Source organism: Syzygium oleosum, unplaced genomic scaffold (genome assembly GCF_021117445.2).
Source record: "Syzygium oleosum isolate NSW1041296 unplaced genomic scaffold, Sole_v2.1 Sole_v2.28, whole genome shotgun sequence".
In the NCBI taxonomy this organism is placed as follows: Eukaryota; Viridiplantae; Streptophyta; class Magnoliopsida; order Myrtales; family Myrtaceae; genus Syzygium; species Syzygium oleosum.
In genome coordinates, this window is record NW_026607512.1 from 2,240,112 (window position 1) to 2,260,965 (window position 20,854).

A 20,854-nucleotide genomic window follows, 5' to 3' on the forward strand; every position below is an offset into this window, starting at 1 on the left:
TCTATTCTCTAACGAAGTCTTTAACTTAGATTAAATTGAGAGATTAATTAGACAGAGTGCTGCAAAGATGAATTATGGCATATGCTATTGCTCCCCCACTTACGTCGAGGCTCATTCTCATTGTAAGTTAGTTGTGGCTCCTGTGATGTTTGCTGAACTATCTCTTACTGTGAGCGTCTGCCCTCTCCACACCTCGCCTAGCCGCCGCGGGCTTGATGTTCTTGGAAGCTCCAAAGAGACTCTTCCTTGTGAAGACGAATTTAAAACCTGAAGCATCCCCTGAACTAATGTACAATTTTGGAGTCTATGTCCGTAAAGTTATTCTTAGGTTGCTTTCAGATAAGTTTCATGAGTTGTGTTAGTTACATGGCGAAAAAATTCACTTTGACTTGTGCAATCATTTCTACTCAGACCAAAAGTATAGTAAAATCATTAAGAGAGGAGCGATATTTCTCTGAAATATAATCACGCGATTATATTTTATTTCATGATAAGGACATAACTATGAATCAAAGTAAGTAGATATTATCGGCCGGACATTAGAAGTGCCAAAAGTTTCGTACGGTGCACTTTAGAGTCAAAAGTTTTCGCTGACTCACTTAAGTGTCAAATCGGGAAAAAAAAATTACTTAAGTGCCTCTTGTGGCAAATCCCAATCAACATGTTACATGACTTTTTTAATTAAATATTGATGCCTACGTGGATTTTAAAAAAAAGATAGGAAGTCCATGTGAAAAAAAGAGTAAAATTATACTTTCCTCCATGAAAATTGCAAGCGACGTCGCAAAGCAAAACGTCCTCGCCAGGTTTTTCTTGCTTCTCCATTGAAGCTTCCTCATCATCTCCATCACTACACCCCCCATCATCAGCAGCCACGTGCCATTCTCTCATTTTTCTTTTCGGATACTGTCATTCCATCGCTCACCCTCCCGCACCAAAAACACGCGCACAATACAGCAGGGACTCCCTTCCACTCATCCTGTCCATCAACGCATGGCTCTCCTCAGCAAACAATGTCGGGCCGCCTCCCTTGCATTCTTGCGATCGCGCTCATACGCTCTCTCCATAGGCATACACACAACCAACACTCTCATCTCAAAAGCTATCTCTTCTCCATGTATGAGACCTCTCTCTTGGGTCTTCCATGTTCATCCGAGCTTGATCACAGCCCTTCTCCTATGTGTACGAGCGTCACTGGGGATAGGGGCACGAGGATGAAGCACCGGCGTGAAGTGGGTCACCTCCAAAATAAACAAAATCAAAGAAAAATGCCAAAACCGGTGTCTCTTGGGTCCTCACACGGCCATTTTAGAGGAAACCGGGGCTTCTATGGCCGTTGCTGAGGCGTAGGACAAGCGTCTAGAGCTTTAGGAATGGCAGCTGGAGGCGGTGAGGGGTCATCACGGATGACGTCGGTGGAGGAAGAGGGGTCGGGATCGGAGGAGGAGACTTCGGCGGAGGGCTTGGTGTAGGAGAAGCGGGAATGGCAAAAGGCGAAGAGAGCGACGAGGGCACGGGCAAGCGGGAACCAATCGCGGGTCTGGGGGAGGATGTCGGATTCATTGATGGGTTGGAGAGAGGGTGAGGCATGACATTGGTTAGATCTGCGAGGTTTTAGCAACGGATTGACCCGGTTCTTGATTGGGGATTTGAGGGGTGATTCAGCTGAATTGGATTGGTTTTATGACGAATTCGAGAGGAGGAAGAGGGAGTGGAGTGCTCTTTAGTCAAGATTGCTTGGTTTCATCTGATGTTGCGTAGCTCAAACGAAGAAACGAAGGAGAGAGAGAGAGATGAACGACGTGTTCGGCAAAAAATTGATCACCAGGTTTTTCTTGCGAACGACCGCTTTTTGGGTTGTGTAGGCAAATGAAACTCGTTGAACGATGTCGTTTTGAGCTTTTTATGCTGATTCAGACCTTTGACGAGCTATGTCAGTCAGAAGAAATATTAAAATATTGTCACGTTAGATTTGCGAATCCGAGATCGAAATTGGCATTTAAATTATCGTTTTAAAAAAAATGGCACTTAAGTGGTCCAAAAAAACATTTTGCATCAAAGTAAGTGCCGTATGAAACTTTTGACACTTTTAGCGTTCCTCAAATGGCTTCATCAAGGAGTAACTATGCTTCTAAGGTGGTAACGGCTAACGCAACCCCACAGCTTCACCGAGAAAGAATAGCATTTGTTCTTGATGCAAAGTCCACGGCCTGAGGCGCAAGTGGTGGCACAATCCTTGTCTGTGTCGCAGTCATTAAAACTGGGCCATTGAAAATGTTGGAAAAACTCAATCCCTGATCGACGCATTCGAAACGTATTCGAAACGAATTCTATCAATGTGGAAAACGTGCCTGAGGACCATCAACTTGTATCACCGATCGTACAGGCATATCACACAACGAACATACCCGGTATTGTCACAGATTAAGTGCCACTTTGCGCTTGAGAGTTTTTCGATTGTCTTTCGTGCTCGTTTGCGTTCCGAAGGAAAACAGAGAAGACGTTATGTTCGAAGGAGTGTGTTTGCATATGGAAAAAAAATCACGTTAGTTTTTCCAAGGAGTGCCTTCTATTATAGTGATAGGCAAATAACTACCTTGTGGGCCCTTGTGGCTCACGGGCCGGGTTTGGCCCATCTTGGGCGGTCCACCCATTATGTCTTTCATCTCCCACTCGACCACGATGGGCTAAACACAACTTTCTTCCTTGCAAAGTTCATATTGGCAAATAATCCGTGCAACCAGCATACTACGAGAGCTCGTTGTTATACATCTGTTAGGAATATATAACAGCTCAAATTTGGGCATTATCCAGAGTAGAATTAGTATGCAGTTCCCTAGATCAATTAGTCACATTTTTTTTATCTCTCTTGATCTCTTTTAGTATCTCATATATTGTATTCACAACTATGATTTACTCAAAATCATAATTGGTCGACCTGTGAATACAAATATAGAATGTGACATCATAAATTAAATTGATCTTCCTCTTTCCTTAAACCTCTCCATTTCAGTCCAACTCGCTTTTCTAGAAATGCCCCGTTAGACCGAATTCTCATGATCATCGGCAACATCCTAAGATAGCAAACACTGAATAGAAATTTTGAGAATAAGTAAGAGTCGTGAGGGCACTTTAATTGAGAAAAACTATTTTCCTCAAGAGTCTCACACGACTTAAAAATTGATATCATAATTTTTTGCTAACTCTTATCGGTCGTCCAATGCATACGTAATATGAAATACGTATTACGGTATTTTCTCCTTTTTCCATAGAGTATATGTCTTTACTCTTAATACCGTACAGATGATAGTTTAGACATACTCAATGTCTAATTTGAGTTCACAAATCTACTCTATTCATAAGCGTCTATCAGAACTTACATCTGGCATTAAAGACAGGTAAAGTGAAATATGTGGGTCATTTTACTTTCGGACATAATAATCTATATGTCCTTATCTTAACATTCTGTTAAGGCGACGTCCATGCTTCAAGCTTGAGCTCTCAATTATCACCTAGATAACAAGCTTAAAACTGTCTCATCTCTATTCATCACATAGTGAGTAGAGGCGATTACCCGTGTGAGTGGGCTAATCTCTCATCTGTCCGACATACCTTTTCAATATAACGCACTCAGCATCGACATTCACAAACGTCATACAAACTTATAGGCATTGATAATAACAAACTTCATTAATAGTGAACATTCGGGGAAAATTACAATATTCAGTATATCATATTCTACACAGTCCTAAAGATCTCACATGACCATGGAAAACTTCTCTAGGAATCGGCTTCGTCATAGGATCTGCTATCATCCTTTGTGTAGATATGTACTTCACGCTCACTTCCTTTCATGCAATCATGTCCTTGACATAGTTATATTTGATATCTCTATGTTTGATCTTTCCATGGTACTTGGGATGCTTAGTGTACGCTATTGCTACTTGGCTATCACAATAGACCAATACTGTGTTTGCAGCACTCTCAGTAACACCTAAGTGATCCAAAAATCTTCCAAGCTAAACAGCTTCTTGTGCCGCTGCTGATAGAGCCACAAACTCGGCTTCCATTGTAGATAAGGCTACACACCGTTGCTTCTTACTGCTCCAAGATATGGCGCCATTATTCAGTAAGAACACATATCTAGAAGTAGATTTCCTTTCTTTTAAATCTCCTTCCCAGTCAGCATCAGTATAGCCTTCAAGGTGTAGATCACTTCCTTGATAAGTCAGCGCATAGTCGGCACTTCCCTTTAGATATCTCATGATTCTTTTGACGGCGATCTAATGTGCTTGACCTGGATTGGATTGGTATCTACTTACCATTCCAACTGCATAACAAATATCAGGTCTTGTGCACATAATAGCGTACATCAAGCTTCCGACAGCACTAGCATATGGAACTTGTTCCATTTGCTCATTTTCTTGTGAAGTCTTAGGACACATTTTGTCGCTTAATGCTTCACCCTTTGCAATAGGAGTATCTATTGGTTTACAATCTTACATACGAAATCGCTCAAGAATTTTATTCACATACGTCTCTTGTGAAAGGGATAGGGATTTCTTTGAGCGATCTCTTGAAATCTTAACTCTAAGAATGTATGCAGCTTCACCTATATCTTTCATTTCAAAATTGGAAGATAATCAATTCTTGACTGTATTAACGAACTCCATACTGCTTCCGGCAATTAGTATATCATCAACATATAATGATAAGATCACAGATTGATCTTTGGATCTTTTAATATATACACAATTGTCTTCACTAATCATTACAAAATTATGTGCCATTATGGCATTGTGAAAACGTATATACCATTGTCTCGAAGACTACTTAAGGCCATATATCGATCTCAATAGTCGACACACTTTGTGCTCCTAGCCTTTTGTAACGAAACCAACAGGTTATTCCATATAAATTTCTTCCTCTAATTCTCCATTGAGGAATGCAGTCTTTACATCCATTTGATGCAATTCAAGATCATACTAACTACTATTGCCAGAATAAGGCAAATAGAGGCAAATCTAACCATAGGAGAAAAAGTTTCTTCAAAGTCAACTCCTTCCTGTTGATTATATCCTTTCGCCACAAGGCGAACCTTATACCTCTCTATAGAGCCATCAGCCTTACACTTTATTTTGAGAACCCACTTGTTCCCAATGGCTTTGCATCCTTTTGGAAGATCAATCAATTCCCAAACTTGGTTTGATCTTAATGACTCCATTTCCTCTTCCATTGCATATATCCATTGTTCCTTATCAGGGCACTTTAGAGCATCGTTCACATTCTTCGGCTCATCTTCATCTTGTAGGGCGATCATGAAAGTTTCTCCTTCAATGTCGAAACGTCGACGGGGAATCCTATTACGACTTGACTGTCGTATGGAATGTTGTACTCCTGATGATTCACCATGTTCCATTGCGCTCCCACTCGAATTAGATAATGGTGGTGTCGTCTCTTTAAGTGGTTGCAATTGAGACTGGGTTGCATTCAACTCTCCATTTGTCACAATGCTCCCACTAACTTCACTATCACGATCCACAGATTCGTATAGTGAGTAATCACCACCTACTTCGCCCTTTTTAGAAAATTCATTCTCTAAGAATGTGACATCCCGTAATTCAAATTCAGTTATACTTCTGCTTTCTTGCTCACCTATGAATACATATCCTTTTGAGTGCTCTGAGTATCTTATAAAAATACTTTTTTGCCTCTTAGGCTTAATTTTCCATACTTGTGAGAAGACTCACGAGTATAGGTAGCATAACCCCAAGGTTTTAGAAAGCTTAAATCAGGTTTTCTTCCTGTTCATAACTCATATGGAGTAGAAGTAACTGATTTAGAAGGCACACGGTTAAGTATGTAGGCAGCAGTCAACAAAATATCACCCCAAAAAGTGATGAGTAAGTTAGCTTGTGCCATCATTGACCTAACCATTTCCATTAAGGTTTTGTTTTTTCTTTCCGCAACACCATTTTGTTGAGGATATATGGAATAGTCAGTTGTCTTTCTATTCCCTTTTCATCACATAAATTTCTGAACTGATTAGACAGTTATTCTCGACCTCGATCGGATCTTAATGCTTTTATTTTCTTGTCTAATTGATTTTCCACTAAGCTCATAAATCTTTTAAAACAATTTAAAGCCTCGGACTTATGAGAAATCAAATCAACATGTCCGAATCTAGTATGATCATCAATGAATGTGATGAAATAAATAGACCCGTGCCTTGCTTTTACATTCATTGGACCACAAATGTCAGTATGGATTAATTGTAAAGGAAATTCAGCTCTTGTTCCTTTTCCAAATGGTTTCCGCGTTGTTTTTCCTTCTAGGCAATGCTCACATATGGGCAAATCAACCTTTTTAATATTGCCCAATAAGCCATCTTTAGCCAATCGATTCATTCTTTGTTGGTCAATATGACCAAGTCTAGCATGCCACACGTTCACATCATTCTCCTAAGAATCAGATGATGTAAATAAGGAATAACCAATATTAACTTCATAATAGTTAACATCTAATACAATGAAACCATCTAAAAAATATCCAGAACCATAATAACTTGTACCTAAAGACAAGTCTACACCATTGTTATGGAAGTTTACATTAAAACCAAGTCTAACTAAAACCAACACTGAAACTAAGTTCCGACGAATCTCTAAAGCGAATAGCACATCATGTAGGAACAATGTGCGTCCACCGCGCATAAGTAGTTGACAAGTGCCAATGCCTCTGACCTCCACTCTTGAATGGTTCCCCACGTATATCCACTTCATTCCTTGTGAAACTCGTCCGAACTCTAAGAAAGCTTTTCTGTCCTTTGCTACATGGTCTGTGGCTCCCGAGTTTACAGTCCACAAAGGATTAGATTCAGTTAGAAACACTGAACTAGACACATAAGTAGCATTTTCATTAATGCTAAGGGTTTCTACCTTCTTTGGCTCGCCACAGTCGCGAGTAAAGTGACCCTTCTTGCCACAGTTGTAACATTTCACTCTTGAAATATTCTTCTTGAAAGGACGCTTTCCTTTCTCCCGTTGGTTGTGCCTCGGCTTCTTCCCTAAAGGACTTGCTCTCTTGCCTTTCCACTTCTTTGACATAGTAGGGTGCTTCCTCTTGGAGCCCGAAACTCCATGCGAGCTAGAACCAGCAAAGTAAATATCAGTTTCTCGCTTAGCTGTCATGAGGCGATCCTCTTCCAGCTCAAGATGCCGCATAGCATCCTGGAAGGTCTTGATACCCTCATTGTGGGTCAAATGGATCTTCATGTGCTCCCAGCTTTGAGGCAAGGAGCGGATTACTGCTTGCACCTGTTGTTCATCAGTGAGTATGTGGCCGGCATCCTTTAGCTCACTAATCATATTCGACATCTGCCTCAAATGTTGTTTCATGGTCTTTCCATGTGACATCTTGTATGAGTCGAAACGGATAGTAAGTTGTCTTAGTTTGGTCACATAAGTTCGACCAAATCTTGATGCCAGTGCAGCCCACATGTCTTTGGCGTTCTGGAAATGTCCGAGCTCTCGCATGATGTCATTGTCCATGCTGCTTAGCAATGTAATGCGAGCAAGAGAGTTCTTTCTTTTCCAAACAGCAAAGGCATCTTTGTCCCTTTTATGTTGGGCAGTTGTCCCATCCTCAGGTTCTTCCATAATCTGGCTAAGAGTTTCGAGTGCCTCTTGCTCTTCCAGCACATATTGAATCTTAAGACTCCAAATCTCATAATTGTCGCCATTTAATTTTTCTCCCTTATTAAGTTCAGCCACTATGTTCTTAGTTGTTGAAGCCATCGTATCTAAACATTTCAGACACATACACACGAATTATTAAAGCCTATCTAAATACTTCATCATCATGATTACATAAACTAATCATATTAATGAATAGTTTCACAAAAGGTCTTAGAGTCAAAAGTTCACTATGTTCTCAATCATCGTCTAAAAAACCTAATTTGAAATTACCATTAACATAATCATTTATGTAAAGAAATTGGTTCTTCAAAAGTTATACAAACTTTTAAGAATTTCCCACATATAACATAACATATAATATGGCAATATAAAATGAGAAATCACAAAAATATTCATAGCCACACACACACACACACACACACATATATATATATATATATATATATATATATATATATATATATATATATTTCATAACACATTCACAAATATTTAAGAATATGTAATATCAACTTGAAACATGTACAAAATTGATTCCAAATCCTAAAAAAACAATATCAAGTGTACCAATCTAACACATAGACAGGAAAGGACTCATAAAATTCTTTAAGAAGTTCTATTTTCTTTGGAACATAAACGGAGGCTCCCGAAAAAACCCTAGATCCGGGCCATGGTTTGCGCCGAGACCCATTCAATGCAAGGGTTGATGTTCTCCTTCCCCTGACTCTTATGTATTCTTGCAGAAAATTCTCCACAAGCATCTTATAGCTTGGACCCTTTAAGATTTCTGTAACCTTATCAAGCATTCTTCCCAACTCTTCAGGAATAGTGTATTTTAGAGCTCCGACCATTACATATTCCGGCATTACAAAACCGTTCCAAATGATATTCTGTATCATTTTATTGACCTTGATGATGTGTGTCATCATATCATCTCCAGCGTCCCAGTGATAAAGAGCTAGCTTGATTCTTAGTTTCTCAAGCCTCTCCTTTTGAGCTGTCGTTCTTGGGATTATCGGAGTGCGTCTCAAATGTACCATTGTTCTTGCAACGAATGCATAACAAAGAAATTACTTATAATCCATGATACATTAAGATAAGGAATGCTTATTCATATACATATGATATAGCACTTGTATTTCAAAAAACTATAGAGAAATACTAGTGAAAATGCCAAAGAATATACCCCTAAGTACGTATACATAGGGTTTATCATGCATTTTCATATTCATAAGTGTAGCAAACATGTCATATGAATATACCATAACGTAGAGCATTCCGATATGAGCACATCGATATCAAGAACGCCCAAATCGGAGTTCAAATGACCTCGAACGAGTCGAAAGAACACAATGGGCATTCTGCCCGGTCTGAACCGGTCCGGTTTGACCGGTTTGACAGGTCCAATCGTTGACCGGTCAACGGTCAATCAGGTCGGGTCAACGGTCAATCCGATCGGGTCAACGGTCAACCGGATCGGATCTCGGGTCCGCGCTCTCGATGACGTCACGCTGACGTCATCATCTGCGGTTAGGCGGCGACCGACGCGCCGTTTCGCACGGCCGCATGTGGGCCTCACGTGCCGTTGCTTGTCGGCGCGTGAGGGCGTGTGCAGTGTCCTCCGGCGACGCGCCGCCCATCATTTTGCTCGTCTCGATAAGCACTTTCTGTCTATGCAATAAAATTCAAGTTTTGACGAAAAACAAAAATCGAAACATGCATGAACAGTTCGGCGACGCGAAGAAAACGAACACAAAACGAGGCCGAAACGAAAAAAAAACAAGCAGTATACACTTCAATGGTAGAGACGATACACATGCATGATCGAGAAATAAGTAAACTTGGCTCTGATACCAATGTTAGGAAAACTCAATCCCTGATCGACGCATTCGAAACGTATTCGAAACTAATTCGATCAATGCGGAAAACGTGCCTGAGGACCATCAACTTGTATCACCGATCGTACAGGCATATCACACAACGAACATACCCGGTATTGTCACAGATTAAGTGCCACTTTGCGCTTGAGAGTTCTTCGATCGTCTTTCGTACTCGTTTGCGTTCCGAAGGAAAACAGAGAAGACGTTATGTTCGAAGGAGTGTGCTTGCATATGGAAAAAAAAAATCACGGTAGTTTTTCCAAGTGGTGCCTTTTATTATAGTGATAGGCAAATAACTACCTTGTAGGCTCTTGTGGTTCATGGGCCGGGTTTGGCCCATCTTGGGCGGTCCACCCAATATGTCTTTCAGAAAATGAAGACAAGCATGAGCACGAGAGTTAACTTGGATGATCATTTCGGATAAATTTTGCCAGAGATTGCTAAAGTGGACACCGACGGCCCTACGTGACACCGCCAATGCTAACGTAGATAATTTTCAATATTTTTGGATTTTTTTTTTCGTTTTTCCTTTCTTCTTCCTTTTGTCGGTGACCGGCCATGGCCGGGCAGGTTGGCGTCGCCTAGGTGAGGGCTCCCAACGCTAAATATAGCGAGGCCGGCCCTCGCCCATGCTAGGGCGGCCTTTCTAGATCTGACCTGGGGGACGTCGACCCTCGCCGGGCCTCTTCTATGGCGGGCAACGACGACCCTCACCCAAGCAATGCCAACAAGCCTAACCACCGGCAAAAGAAAGAAGAAAGGAAAAAAGAAAAGAAAGAAAAATAAAAAAATTATTAAAATATTATTCATGTCAACGCTGGTGGTGCCAAGTAGGCCTTGCCGACTTCCATGTCAGTACTATCCCACCGAAATTAGCCGAAAGGATTGAATTGACAAAAGATCAAAAGTTTATGATTAAATTTATACAATTAAAAGGTTTATAACTAAATCGGCACGAATGCTTTAAGTTTGGGACTTATACGAGACTTTTCATGAAAAAGAACTACAAAAAGGAAATGGGTTGGAGTTGGGTTCTCCGCAAACACATTAAAGACCCATCATAAATTGGGTTTTGATTTTGTAGACCCATTTTAACCCACATGTAAAATTTTAAACAACGTGTGTTTCACCCAGAATAATGAATATGAGTTAAAATATTGGTCCACGACCCATTTTGCGACCCCTAAATCCCATCAAGCATGCCATTTTGATTGCACTAAAATTACACAGAATCGAAAATTCTTAGGCGTGTTGGTTGACTTCAACAAATCGAAACTCTGATGCAACTGCAATCCATGTGCGTTAAATAGACTGACTGATAATCGAAAAACACAAACATGATCTTGGGTCTTCAAATTGAGGTCTAGAATGGGCACTCAGTCTTGGGTTGTCTAAGGTGAAAGAATTGCGAGCACGGCATTACAATTTTGACTACACTGAATCTATAGTACTGCTGACACAAAAAAAAGAAAAAATTGCCCATCTTTGAGTGTCGACTCGGGTTAAAGAGGCCAAGCAAGACGCAGCAGAAGCAAAATTTACCAGTGTTGAAGGCTCTTAGTTAGTTAGTGCAACAAGTCGACAAGGTGATTAGTTTTAGCAGACGGAAAATAAGTCCCAAAACATGAGCATCAATAAGTAAGGCCAGACCTAGTCGACAGAGGGCCACGACTAACGCTACTTAAGACAAGCTGAAGACAAAGTTGTTATTTAAGGCATGGAACCTACAAATTCTGATACAGTCGTGAAGCGGTGAAGTCAACATAATCGTCAGATTGTGGAATCATGGAATCTCGGAGGCCACCAAATATGCCAACCCATTGATACTCTTTCTCTCTCTATTCTCTTGCAAAATCTTTTAACTTGATTAATCTGAGCAATGCAGACCAAAAAAAAAAAGAGATTAATCTGAGCAAGACAAAAGACTATTAAGAGGGAGTGCTGCAAAGATGAATTATGGCTTCTGCCATTGCTTAACCTCTTTCGTCCGGTCAAATTCTCACTATAACCTCTTTCGACGTAAGAATTGAGCTGCATAAGAAGAAAAAGTCACTGACTCCTTACCATGGAGACAAACAAGGATTTTTCCAGAAGTGATTGTAATCATAAGATTCAAACGATCCCGTGAGCGCATAGTGTTAGCCATTGCTTTTTATGGCAAAGATCCATTCATTATGATCATTGACCGCTAAAACAAACTGAGGATTGAAAGAATAACAATATGTCCTAATAAAAAAAGTTATCCTTCTTTCTATCCCAACTCAAGTCAATGATGAAGATGATGTGATAGATTTAACATGTGCAAATTCACTGAGATATAAATTTTTATCCGTTTGTATATATTGAAATTATTTTTGAATCTCTCTAATCACTCTTCATACATCCTATCTATTAAAATTTATTTGAGTTTACCGCCTGCCTCTTACTTCTTTTTTTCCTATAATTCTCTCCACTTCTCCATTCTTCCGTTCATATGACTTCTGCCTAGCCAATCGTGTCAGTTACAAATTACAATTACAGACTTGAAATAAAGAAGAGAACCAATTGGAAAGGGTTATAGCTAGTTGGTAACCAGCATAGAGAAGTCCAAAAATACCACTCAAAGGAAAAAGTGGATGCAGAGGGCAATGAATATCCACAGTTACCTTCATGTGACAATTAATGAGAGATAAGTCATAACCGAGCGCAAATTGAAACTTGATTTCACACTAAATTTTTAATCATCATTTGGGCTGAGTACGCCCGGTGGCACATGGGAATTATGAGTTATTCATTACAACTTCAATGCAACAAAAATTAAAACGTAATGCATACTTTAGGATTAGGACATTGCGTGTTACATTATTATAGGTAGAAAGCCAAAGCATCTCACCGGTAGTCCAGATGCTCACGATAACCCAGCAAAAGTGAGTCTATTTCATATATTCTTTCGCCAGAGCCAGGTGGAGAGATTGTCCTTTTCCTTACTTCCTCTTTCTCAATTACTGCAACATCTTGTAAGGGAGTAGTGATTCCTCTTCTCCAGAAGCCTCTCCATCCCCTATAACAGATCAAGAAACAGAATCTTGCTTCTCTGTCACCTCAATCTCCTCTTCAGCTTCCATGGTCAGATCATTGGAATCATGAATCATCTAAAAGAGCAGTATAGAGGGGAGAAAAGGCCATTTAAACGACTGCAAGTTAATTCCGACATTTTAATTTTAGTATGAGCACAATCCAAGACCGAGACATGAGGTTATTTTCAGTTTTGGATATCATATAGAGTATAAGATAAACTGACAAGATAAACTGACCACTAGCCATGTTTGCAAGAGAAATAAGCACGATGGTTTAGCTGGCACCTCAGATTTCAATCTATAAATCCATAATTATACAATTCTTTTCATCAAAATTCATACAATGGTTGCATCTCAATAGTGAACCCATATTCGACCAGAAAAAAAATAGTGAGCCCATAAACATAGGGGGAAAACTATTTGCCTATCCGTAGTAGTTTTGATTGTGAGCCTATAGACAGTGTAGTAGTTCCACTATAAAGAACTTTCTAATCACATAAATGGCAATCTGACAAGTGGAATGGCAGCCTTCGGCTGTTGTTACGAAAAGATGCGACTCTAGGATGGAGATGTGGGTTAAAGGAGTTTAAGAATAGCCTAAAAGGATGTCAAAAGGAGAGTAAAAGGAAAGATCTTGAGTTTAGGAGCCTGCTGAAAATTTCACACGGAACATAGAACATGTACATATAAAGTCCATAAAATCAACCTGGGGAGAAAGGCTTGGTTTTTCTGTTGTATAATGACAACTGACATTCCATCCATGTCATACACCAGTTAAAGCAATATTATTCTAGCGAAAGAACATATTTAAGGATCAGCCTTCATTACCAATCGCGACAGGTAAAAACTCTGAAAAACCATTATACCAGTTCTCCCTAAACAGCAGAGTATGCTGTAGCTTTTAAAAAATGCAATGTGCCCACATACCCCCTCCCCCCAAACAAAGAAAAAAAGAGAGAGAAATGAACCCACCTAACCACCCACACCCACTTCCAACACATGGACACATACACAAAACAAAAGAGGAGACACGCCCATAGATGGACGACAGACGCGGTCCTGCTCATGCAATAACATGAGAGAATGAACACGACCACATCTACGCAACTACGCCCGTCCACATGCACCCACCTACGCCCATAGACACAAACCTGCACCAAGACACATGTACAGCTTGCAGGAGTGACAGCAAGTCACTATGCATGACAAAAACTCAGTTCATACAGAGAGATGTAAATAGTAACTTTTAGTAAGATATTATGATTTTTAACTTTGAAATGGCAGAGGGCATTCTTAATCAATTCAGAATTCTCAAGTGCACACCTCTTATTTGTTTCGACAAATTTCTAATATCCATATGCATTCAGATGCATGCCAACAAAAAGCATTCAGATGGAAGTGGTCTAGAGCAGAAAATTAATCTGCATAGAAATTTCAGATAGTTGAGCCAACACTTGAGGTCTCAAGAATCTAGATTGATCAATAGGTGACTAATACTGGACAGCTTTTCATAGTCTCCCTCTATAACGTCACTGTGAACCCTCCAAATTTGGCCTTGCAGTAATACTGGCTATCTCATATTGTTCTTTATAAATGCCAACTTACTACCACATTATCCCCACAAAATAATATAATATGTGACGGAAGAAGAATGACACTCCAGCAACGTCACTCAAACGAGGTTCCGATTACTCAATACATTCAAAATGGACTAGCATGTTGATCACGAACCTGGGAATCAGTAACTGCTTCTGAAGTTTCCACTCGATCTGTTGAGGAAGTAGCGACATCACTGTAGCCACCAGGAACAGGGACTCTCTCAGATGCAGCTGTGGATAAGGATGAGGTGTCAGAATCATAAGAAGACTTTCCGGCGAATATCTTCCCTACAAATAGGCACCAGGTTAACTTCACATGTAAGATATGGAAACCAGTCATCACTCATAGATGGACAACTATCTTTGGGAAACAGTAGTGCTCCTGATAAGAAAATCAGCCTTCACAAATGACTAGTCCATGAGTACAGGCCCCATAAGGTAAAGAAGGAACATTGCTAGGGAACTAGACTCAAGAATCTTCATCGTTATAACAATCAGTATCCACGTATCATGAGGAAGCTCTAGCATGCCATCTTAGTTGTCTAGCTTGACTTTTTCTAATTATATTCTTTGGCCTAACTTTTTATCTTTCTTTTCAGACCAACACCAATGGAGTTACAAAGAATCATGTTCGATCACTTCCATTCCCAATATGCGGAGACAAAGAGTCCACGTCCGCAGACTGGTCCAGTAAATCTATGACGTCGAACTCTAAAATTGTATCTAAAGAATCCAGGAAAGATGACTTGAGCCAAGTTAAAGATTCGAATAAAACCACCCAAGATCCAAACTACCCATATGCGAAGCTCTCTGACAATGCCGATGAACATTGTTAAGGATAACAATGCATGACTCGTTCAAATTCAAAATATTTTGAATTAGTTGTTAAGGATAACAATGCATGACTCGTTCAAATCCAAAATATTTTGAATTAGTCCATTCTTATCTCAATTAGTTATTACTATAGTTATTACTGTAACGGATGTAGTTATTACTCTAGTTACTTCTGTAACGGACTAATTCAAAATTCAAAATATTTTGAATTAGTCCATTCTTATCTCATGTAATTGCTGTAACAGTTAGAAAAAAAACTCTATAAATACAAACGCTATCCTAGAGTTAAAGGATAAGCGAAACTCAAGCTCAAACTTCGAGTATAATTCTTACATGGTATCAGACGACCAGTAGGATCCTTGGAAACACCTCTGCTATTTCTTCTTTCTCTTCCATTTTTTTTTTCGGCCTCTTCTATTCACGATGTCATCTCCCACATCCACTCCGGCTGTGCAACACCACCTTAGCCTCAAACTTTCCGGTGATAACTTTCTATTGTGGAAAACCCAGTTGTTTCCGTTGCTTCGTAGCCAGTCCTTAATGGGATATCTTGACGGCAGCATTATATGTCCTCCTCCAACCATCACCCCCACAGGCTCCACTACTGCTACACCGAACCCTGCATATGATGAATGGATTATAAAAGACCAACTTGTTCTTAGTTGGATGATATCTTCTCTTTCACCTGATGTCCTACCCTATGTGGTTGGATTAGCTACTGCTGCCGATGTCTGGAAGGCTCTAGAAACTGCTTTTGGATCTCTATCACATACAAGCATTCTTCAACTTCATATGCAACTTAAAAATACATCCAAATGTGACAAGTCTGTCTCAACTTATCTTCGCGAGGTAAAGTACATTTCGGATCAATTGGCTGCTGCCAATCACCCTCTAGGGAATGAAGAATTAAATGCCATTGTCTTTCGTAATCTCGGTTCTGATTTTTCTGACATTATTGCTGCCTTGGCTACAAAACCTGATCCGATAACCTTTCCTGAACTCCATCGATTGCTCCTCAATCATGAGCTTTGAATGAAATCTGCTACGGTACCTATAGAGGCAAATGTTACCACTTACACCCCTCCATCATCCACCCCTACTAATCAACCTCAATCGATTTCCAATTTCCAACTATCTACCACCCAAAACCCTCAATACCATTGGCAAGGCAACCAGCGCAATTATGGAAACTCAGGCAATCGATCTAAAAACAGGAAAGACCGATGCCAAATTTGTCAGAAATATAACCATACGGCTGCAAGATGTTATTTCAGGTACTCGCAATCTAACAACGGTGCACCGCAGCCTACTGCTAATATGGCTGGGATTCTTCCTACTCCATCGCAGCAAGACTGGTTTCCGGATACTGCAGCTACTCACCATGTGACGCCTGACATCGCAAATCTGCATATCTCTACACCACATAACTGTAATGAATCTCTTCGTGTAGGTAATGGAGCAGGTTTAGACATTGTTAATGTCGGTTCTTCCACTCTCAAAACCCCTATTAACAAATCTTTCCATTTCTCAAATATCCTTCATGTCCCTACCATTACACGTAATTTGCTTTCTGTCCATAATTTTGCACGAGATAACAATTGCTTCTTTGAATTTCATCCATTTCACTTTGTTGTGAAGGATTTGCAGACCAAAACACCACTACTCCAAGGTTCGCTTAAGGATGGACTATACCGGCTGCCGGGTCTTTATACCACATCTCCATCCGCCAACACAATTTCACTTGATACTTCCGCCACTGCCACTACCTGGCACGCTCGAATGGGTCATTCCCAACAAAGCAAAGTTCGCTCTTTGATTCGTTCAAACAATTTGCCATGTTCTACATTTGATTTCAGCAAATGTGCTTCCTGTTTATTAGGCAAATCTCATAAAACACCCCTACCCCCCACTCATAGTATTAGTAAAGCACCTCTCGATTTAATTTTTACTGATGTATGGGGACCGGCTCCAATTAATTCTGTTTCTGGTTATAAGTATTTTGTTCTATTTGTTGATGATTTTTCCAAATATACCTGGTACTATCCTATTCAAAATCGATCTATGGTTCCTTCCATTTTCAAAAAGTTCAAAATCATGGCTGAGAAACAATTTGAAAAATCCATCAAAGCCGTCCAGTCTGATTGGGGTGGGGAATACAGAACCCTAAATAATTTTTTATCAAACCATGGAATTCTCCATCGTGTAGCTTGTCCACACACTCACGAGCAGAACGGAGCAGCTGAGTGAAAAATTCGCCATATTGTTGATACCGGCCTTACATTATTGGCACACGCATCTCTCCCACTTCAGTATTGGCCTTATGCTTTTGAAACTACAATTTACCTTATTAACAGATTACCTACGCCACTCTTAAACAATATCTCACCTTTTCAAACACTTTTTCATCAAGAACCGGATCACAAGTTTTTAAAAATATTTGGTTGTGCTGTTTTCCCTTTATTAAGGCCATACAATTCGCATAAATTTTCACTCCGTTCTACTCAATGTGTGTTCTTAGGATATAGTCCATTGCATATTGGTTATCGTTGTTTAGATTACAAAACTAAACGTATGTATATTGCAAGACATGCTCATTTTATTGAAAATATTTTTCTATTTGCCACACTTGGTTCCCACCCTTCTAAAATACCCTCACCATCACATCCTTGGTTGACGATCTCCACAGCTGGTATGTCCTCCCAGGCAAACCATGGTGTTAATGGTAATATTCTACCTCCTACCCCACCCTCTAACACTTCTCCACCCACCTTTGAAGAACCATCACCGACATTATCAAATACTAATACTGCTTCAACATCTAACACGTTGGTTTCTAGTCCGTCTAATGCTGGTGTAGGTTCTAATGAGGCTCTTTCAGATGCCTCCTCACAACAAGCTGTTGTGATACCTCTACAACCGGTTTTATCAAAAATCAAGAACCCATTCAATGTAGCTGCGTAAAAACCCGAGGCCCAGCACTAAATATCCATTGCCAGATGTGAACTTGACTGAAATAATCTCTAAGGAAGAGCCACGATGTTTCACCGAAGCTAATAAAGATGAAAAATGGAGGGATGCGATGCTTCAAGAATTCAATGCTTTGTTGCGTAATGGAACATGGGTTTTGGTTCCACTGAATCCCAAAGCAAATGTCGTGGGCTCCAAATGGGTTTATCGAGTCAAGACACATGCAGATGGTTCGATAGATCGGTACAAAGCCTGCCTCGTGGCCAAGGGCTACAATCAGCAGGAGGGTATTGACTACACAGAAACGTTTAGTCCCGTTGTTAAAGCAACCACCGTCCGTACAGTTATTTCATTAGCTGTGACAAAGAATTGGAAACTCCGGCAGTTGGATGTTAGCAATGCATTTTTAAATGGTAACTTAACTGAAGAAGTCTACATGGCTCAGCCCCAGGGCTTCATTGATAAAGAAAGGCCAAACCATAAATGCAAGCTACAAAAATCCTTATACGGATTGAAACAAGCACCGCGAGCTTGGTTCCATCGGTTGAGCATCTTTTTAGAATCACTGGGATTTATTGGATCAAAAACCGATACTTCCCTCTTTATACTACATCGGCCCAATTTCTCCATTTCAATGCTCATCTATGTTGACGACATTGTTATTACAGGGTCCAACGCGGCATTTATTCAAGACACTATCAACTGCTTAAACAAGGAGTTCTCTATAAGGGACTTGGGCGAACTTAATTATTTCCTGGAATTGAGGTGATCAAACATCCATCAGGGCTCCTCCTGTCACAACAGAAGTATGTTACAGATCTCCTCCACCGAACCAGAATGGACGGTGTTAAACCGGTTCACACGCCCATGGCTACAAATACCAATTTAATTAATCAGGGTAAGCCACTTGAAGATGCTATTTTGTATAGGAGTACAGTAGGAGCTCTTCAGTATGTCACTCTAACTCGACCAGATATCTCTTATGCGGTAAACAAAGTCTGCCAGTTCTTGAAAGAACCAACAGAAGACCACTGGAGTGCGGTAAAGCAGATCCTACGCTACTTAAAGGAAACCGTTTCGCATGGATTGTTCATCAGTTCCCACTCCACCACAGAACTCCACGCATACAGTGATGCAGACTGGGCCAGTTGTCCCACTGATAGGCGCTCAACAGGAGGTTATGCAATTTATATGGGTCAAAATCTAATTTCTTGGTCAGCCAAAAAGCAGCATACCGTTGCACGTTCCTCAACCGAATCTGAGTATCGGGCATTGGCAAACACCACAGCAGAAGTGGTATGGTTGCAATCACTGTTACAAGAATTGGGCATCTCTCAATCAAAACCTCCTATCCTTTGGTGCGACAACCTAGGGGCAACGTCTCTTACGGTTAATCCACTTTTTCATGCTAGAACTAAGCATATCGAGGTAGACTTTCACTTCGTCCGCCATTTAGTGTCACAACGCAAACTTGAGGTTCGCTTCATATCCACACGTGACCAAATAGCGGATATCTTCACCAAGCCTCTTACAAGGTGTCGTCATGATATGCTCAGATCCAAGTGAAGATCATTCAGAAGACCACCTTCAACTTGCGGGGGCCTGTTAAGGATAACAATGCATGACTCATTCAAATTCAAAATATTTTGAATTAGTCCATTCTTATCTCAATTAGTTATTACTATAGTTATTACTTTAACGAATGTAGTTATTACTCTAGTTACTTCTGTAACGGACTAATTCAAAATTCAAAATATTTTGAATTAATCCATTCTTATCTCATGTAATTGCTGTAACAGTTAGAAGAAAAACTCTATAAATACAAACGCTATCCTAGAGTTAAAGGATAAGCAAAACTCAAGCTCAAACTTCGAGTATAATTCTTACAAACGTAAGAACAGTGTGATATTTTTCAAAGTAGTAACATACAAAAATCCGAGCAAAGGCACGCCACTCGGCACTAAGGACAGAAAGAGACATTGACCAACCAGTGACACAAAAATTACTTGCACAGCTGAGGATCCAAAAACCGTCGAGGATCAAAAAAGCTTCGAGCTAAACGAAGCGCATGGCCCCGCAAATCACGTACGCATTGCAAATTAAGCAGGCAGAGCAGAGGTGGTTAAGCATTCAATCAGGCGAACCGTTTTTTTTCACTTCCCTCGCACTACATTCAACTGAACACTGAACGAAGCAATCGCTCGCTCGCTCACAACAAGTCCAACATTCTCGATCCACTTCCCAGGCAGATTGCACTAACATTCACAACCGAAAATCACTTTTAAAGCAAGCGTGTAGCTTTATCACTCCAACGTACAAGAAACACAAGGAAAAGGCGACCCAGATCAGCAAAAAAGCCAAAAACCATCGAACAAAGTGCACAACCCAACCACGAGGGAGGGAGAGAGAGAGAGAGAGAGAGTGCGCGTGAGAGGGAGGCCATGTTGTTCAGCAAGAGCGAGACGCCAGAGCTCCTGCGGTTGCCATTGAAGCCGGAGGGAGAGGACTTGCACACCGGCGGTGCGGAGGGGAACCGAATCCCCGGGAGCGTATACACCAAGTCGACCCCACTACACACTTCGCCTCTTCTTTTCTGCTCCTTCCCGTGACAGACCCAAGACGAAGCAAACCCAGAATGCGCAGAGCATTGGAGAGAGCAGAGAGAGAGAGAGAGAGAGAGAGAGAGAGTGAACAGATCTAGCAGCGGAAGAGAGATCTTAGAGAAGGCTCCAGCGAGAGGAGAAAAGCAAAGAACAGAAAAAGAGACGATCTTTATTGTTTTCCGTGGCAGAGCGGAAGAGAACTGAGAATATGGCTAAGCGACA

General features: G+C 40.6%; 1 protein-coding gene across 1 annotated transcript; it reads right to left on the reverse strand.

The window, feature by feature from the left end:
* Positions 1-12,276: 12,276 nt before the first annotated feature.
* On the reverse strand, positions 12,277-15,033 carry LOC115675281 (1,4-alpha-glucan-branching enzyme 2-1, chloroplastic/amyloplastic-like). The gene is made up of 2 exons (XM_030597879.2): positions 14,362-15,033; positions 12,277-12,705 (listed from the first exon to the last, which is right to left on the reverse strand). Exons 1-2 carry the CDS (start codon positions 14,566-14,568, stop codon positions 12,625-12,627), a joined length of 288 nt encoding a protein of 95 aa, XP_030453739.1. The 5' UTR covers positions 14,569-15,033; the 3' UTR covers positions 12,277-12,624.
* Positions 15,034-20,854: the final 5,821 nt, after the last annotated feature.